The sequence below is a fragment of the Bison bison genome, unplaced genomic scaffold, assembly GCF_000754665.1.
Source record: "Bison bison bison isolate TAMUID 2011002044 unplaced genomic scaffold, Bison_UMD1.0 scf7180017864259, whole genome shotgun sequence".
NCBI lineage: Eukaryota > Metazoa > Chordata > Mammalia > Artiodactyla > Bovidae > Bison > Bison bison.
In genome coordinates, this window is record NW_011494831.1 from 5,094,008 (window position 1) to 5,098,457 (window position 4,450).

The 4,450-nt window shown below is 44.8% G+C and overlaps 1 protein-coding gene across 1 annotated transcript in view; it reads right to left on the reverse strand.

Annotated features, from left to right (window-relative positions):
- UBR1 (ubiquitin protein ligase E3 component n-recognin 1) overlaps positions 1-4,026 on the reverse strand; it is a 156,221-nt gene extending 152,195 nt beyond the window's left edge. The window contains exon 1 of the mRNA XM_010848042.1: positions 2,757-4,026. Within this exon, the coding sequence (XP_010846344.1) occupies positions 2,757-2,837 (81 nt within the window). The 5' untranslated portion in view covers positions 2,838-4,026. The remainder of the gene's footprint in view (positions 1-2,756) is intronic.
- Between the last annotated feature and the right edge of the window lie 424 nt (positions 4,027-4,450).

Genomic DNA, 4,450 nt, shown 5'->3' on the forward strand with positions numbered 1-4,450 from the left:
AACCTATAGTTTTTCCAGTAGTCATGTACGGATATTAGAATTGGGCTGTAAAGAAAGCTGAGTGCTGAAGAATTGATGCTTTTGAACTGTGGTGTTGGAGAAGACTCTTGAGAGTCCCTTACATTGCAAGGAGATCCAACCAGTCCATCCTAAAGGAGATCAGTCCTGGGTGTTCACTGGAAGGACTGATGTTGAAGTTGAAACTCCCAATACTTTGGCCACCTGATGTGAAGAGTTGACTCATTTGAAAAGACACTGATGCTGGGAAAGACTGAGGACAGGAGGAGAAGGGGACGACAGAGGATGAGATGGTTGTATGGCATCACCAACTCAATGGACATGAGTTTGGGTAAACTCCAGGAGTTGGTGATGGACAGGGAGGTCTGGCGGGCTACAGTCCATGGGGTTGCAGAGTTGGACATGACTGAGTGACTGAACTGAACTGAACATTCTAATCGCATGCTGTATGACGTCAGAAATTTGAGAAACTTCATGCCTGTTGATAGCAATATAACAAAAAACAAACTTTCTAAGAAGGAAGTTTGATATAAGTAAAATGGACATAATAATACACAGGGACAAGACTCTAATGGAATTGGTACGATTTCTTAAACCTTTGTAACCCATATTTATTATTTTTGTTTTCCCCTGCCTCCCAATGGTGATTTAAATTCAAATTATTTAAATATTAAAGAATCTCTGTGCCTGTTTTGCTTAATGAAAAAGAATAAGTAAACTGGAAAGCTTGTATCTTACTCCACAGTCAGGATAAAATTGAAGATGGTATTTTTAAAAAGAACAGGAAAGTAGGAAGATGTCTGGTGTCCTAGAGTAGGCAGACAGATCCAAGCCAAAAAAGTAATCCGGAGGCTTACCAGTCACAGGTCTTCACTCACCCTCTCTTGTACTAAAGTTTGAGCACTTACCAGTGTCTCTAGAGTGTGAATAACCTGAGGCTACTACATTTCTCTTGTCATCTACCTGCTGCTGCTGCTGCTGCTGCTAAGTCGCTTCAGTCGTGTCTGACTCTGTTCGACCCCCTAGACGGCAGCCCACCAGGCTCCCCCGTCCCTGGGATTCTCCAGGCAAGAACACTGGAGTGGGTTGCCATTTCCTTCTCCAATGCATGAAAGTGAAAAGTGAAGGTGAAGTTGTTCAGTCGTGTCCGACTCTTAGCGACCCCATGAACTGCAGCTCACCAGGATTTTCCAGGCAAGAGTACTGGAGTGGGGTGCCATTGCCTTCTCCGGTCATCTACCTACTATCTTGCAAAACTCAAAGTCTTGCCCAAAGAAATCTAATGTATCTTGACGAGTCTGCAATATAATTCCAGCTGGACTTCTGTACCATTATCTACTGTTCTAAGTAAATCCAGTCTAGACTGATGAGGTTTTATTGCATCACCTGCAAGGAATTAACATATCAAAGCTTTAAATAAATGCTTGTCATCTTTAGCAACACAAAACTACAGTAACACTTCTGACCACAGCACAGTTTCTCCACTCCTTTGAAGATGTAAAATGTACAGGTTTACATTATGATCAGATGTTTCAGCTGCTTCTAAAGTTTCCGTATCTTCTCATTTCTTATCATCCCAAACATATGCTTCCTCCTTTAACAGGGTGAAATGAGGTTGAACTGCTACTTGGGTTAGAGGATGGTTGCAAGCACTGCCCTAGCTGATGGCCAAACCCTTATTCCAACTTCTCCCCCACCTGATTTTTATCTTCCAGCCAGTCTCTTCCGTCCCTGAAGTGGACTCTTATTTCTGGAGCTCACTCTGTTCTCTCATAAAACAAAACTCAAGTGTCTGCAGGGGTAAAATACTTTAAAAAGTGCTTTTATTAAAACTGCAAACCAAAGACACATCAGAAAGAAGTGCATATCCCACACTTTTCTACATGTACTAATAAAGGCCAATCAATAAAACGCAACATCAAGCAGTGACCAATATTTGAGTATTTTCTATGTTATCTCCCCACTAGGTGCCTGGGGACATCCAGAGCATTCCCAAGTGTTGCCCCCTACCTCTTATCCTCCTTAGTCAGCTTTCTCCCTGTAGTCAGACTATTGACTCAAATTTACTATCTCTGCCTTCTCGTCCCCCGCCCCCCGCCCCCGCACCCTCACAAAATATAAGGGAAAAGTGTAGATGCCGGTACTAATTAATGGCATCGCTCTGACCTGAAATGTCTGAACATCTCTTTTTCACCTTAAAAAACAAAGGCAGAAGACGGGTTTCTCCACTGAGGACTGGGCCTGGGTTCTAAAGATACAACGATGTGCTACCTACCGTATCTTGACATGAGTTGACAGTGGGAGCATTCCCTGCCACTATCAGGCCCCACCCAGGCAGCTATGCAATACAACACTAGGTGCTGCGTCCTGGACTCCTATCGTCAGGACGGGTTAACACTGCGTCTATCGGAAAATGGCTCGTCCTCCAAAATCCCCATACCAGATCATCTAATAACATTACTATTTCTTTCCACGTCAGGAGAGAGACATGCTTGAACTTGTCAACGCTAATAAATTACAAAGTCATTATATTCCAGAGACCTGCCCGGCAGGAAGTTGAGTGATGACTAACTTTTTATTCTGTGGCTTCCATCCAGATCAATCCATACGACTCCCCATTCCCGTAAGCTACCATAAAGGGTGAAGCCCCACATCCTCGTTAGCGCGGTAAGAAGGGACTGGGGCGGGGGTGTCGGAGGCGGGGAGGTTACAAAAGGAACTGGCCTTCAGGGACTTACAGACGCCAGTTGCTGAGGGGTCTGCGGCAACTCCGTGCTGATTTCCATCCTCTCTGTGTCCCCAGCCTCCTCGTCCGCCATCTTGAGGGAAACTGACGCCCGCAGTTCCAGACCCCTCGCCAAAGGCGAGTGGAAACCTGTGGCCGGTCCCAGAGACAAGGGGCGACACTTTTACGACGGCCCCTGAAGTTGGTTTTGACGCAGAATCAAAGAGCGACTTCCGGTCCGCTTCCCGGAAGCAGGCGTCACGGCTTGTGCGGCTAGAGGCTTCCCCTGTTTTCTTCGTTACTGGGCTTGGTGGCTAAGTGAATGGGTGTATTGCTGGTTTCGATGCTGGGAACTGTTGCATCTACGAGGTAAAAAGCAAACTCAACGTAATGAAAGGAAGAAAAAAAAAAACTGTAGAAGCTAAGTGAGAACCCGCCATGGGTCTCTTCCTGATCGGGATGTTGTGGGTGTGTTTTGCTTCCCGAAATACGTGCACTGGTTCTCCAGAGCCCTCAAAAATGAAAACAAACAAACAAACAAAACACTCAAAAGTTAAGCTCTGTTTAGGAATGTAACCTGTGGGCACTTGCACATGCGCGCAAGAAAGCTTGTACCCCAGCAGTTCTTGGGAGAGATGGAAGAAATAACGAAAAATTGGAAACGTAGTCATTCATCGGTAGAGGAAAGACGAAATAAACGTGGTATGTCCGCATTATGGAACATCATGTAGCTCTTAAAAAGAACAGAGTAGCTCTATGTGATACAGTAAAGATAAATGGGAGGGGAAAGCAATGAAGTTGTGGCAAACCATGTTTTGGCGCTTAGCTACATTTTGCTGCTGCTGCTGCTAAGTCGCTTCAGTCGTGTCCGACTCTGTGCGACCCCATAGACGGCAGCCCACCAGGCTCCCCCGTCCCTGGGATTCTCCAGGCAAGAACACTGGAATGTGCTGCCATTTCCTTCTCCAATACATGAAAGTGAAAGTGAAGTCACTCAGTCGTGTCCTGACTCGTAGCGACCCCATGGACTGCAGCCTACCAGGCTCCTCAGTCCATGGGATTTTCCAGGCAAGAGTACTGGAGTGGGTTGCCATTGCCTTCTAAGTAGCTATATTTTAAATGCGAAAGAAACAGTGTTGAAAGGGAACAGAGCAAACTATCAACGATTCTGAGAAACAGGAGAGTCTTCTGTAGTGTACTAAATTGTTGACAAATTAAGTAATTTTAAAATGTATTTTTTAACAAAAGGAAAAACTATGCAGGTCAGGAAGCAACAGTTAGAACTGGACATGGAACAACAGACTGGTTCCAAATAGGAAAAGGAGTACATCAAGGCTGTATATTGTCACCCTGCTTATTTAACTTCATGCAGAGTACATCATGAGAAACTCTGGGCTGGAAGAAGCACAAGCTGGAATCAAGATTGCCAGGAGAAATATCAATAATCTCAGATATGCACATGACACCACCCTTATGGCAGAAAGTGAAGAGGAACTAAAAAGCCTCGTGATGAAAGTGAAAGAGGAGAGTGAAAAAGTTGGCTTTAAGCTCAACATTCAGAAAACGAAGATCATGGCATCCGCTCCCATCACTTCATGGGAAATAGATGGGGAAAGAGTGGAAACAATGTCAGACTTTATTTTTTGGGGGCTCCAAAATCACTGCAGATGGTGATTGCAGCCATGAAATTAAAAGATGCTTACTCCT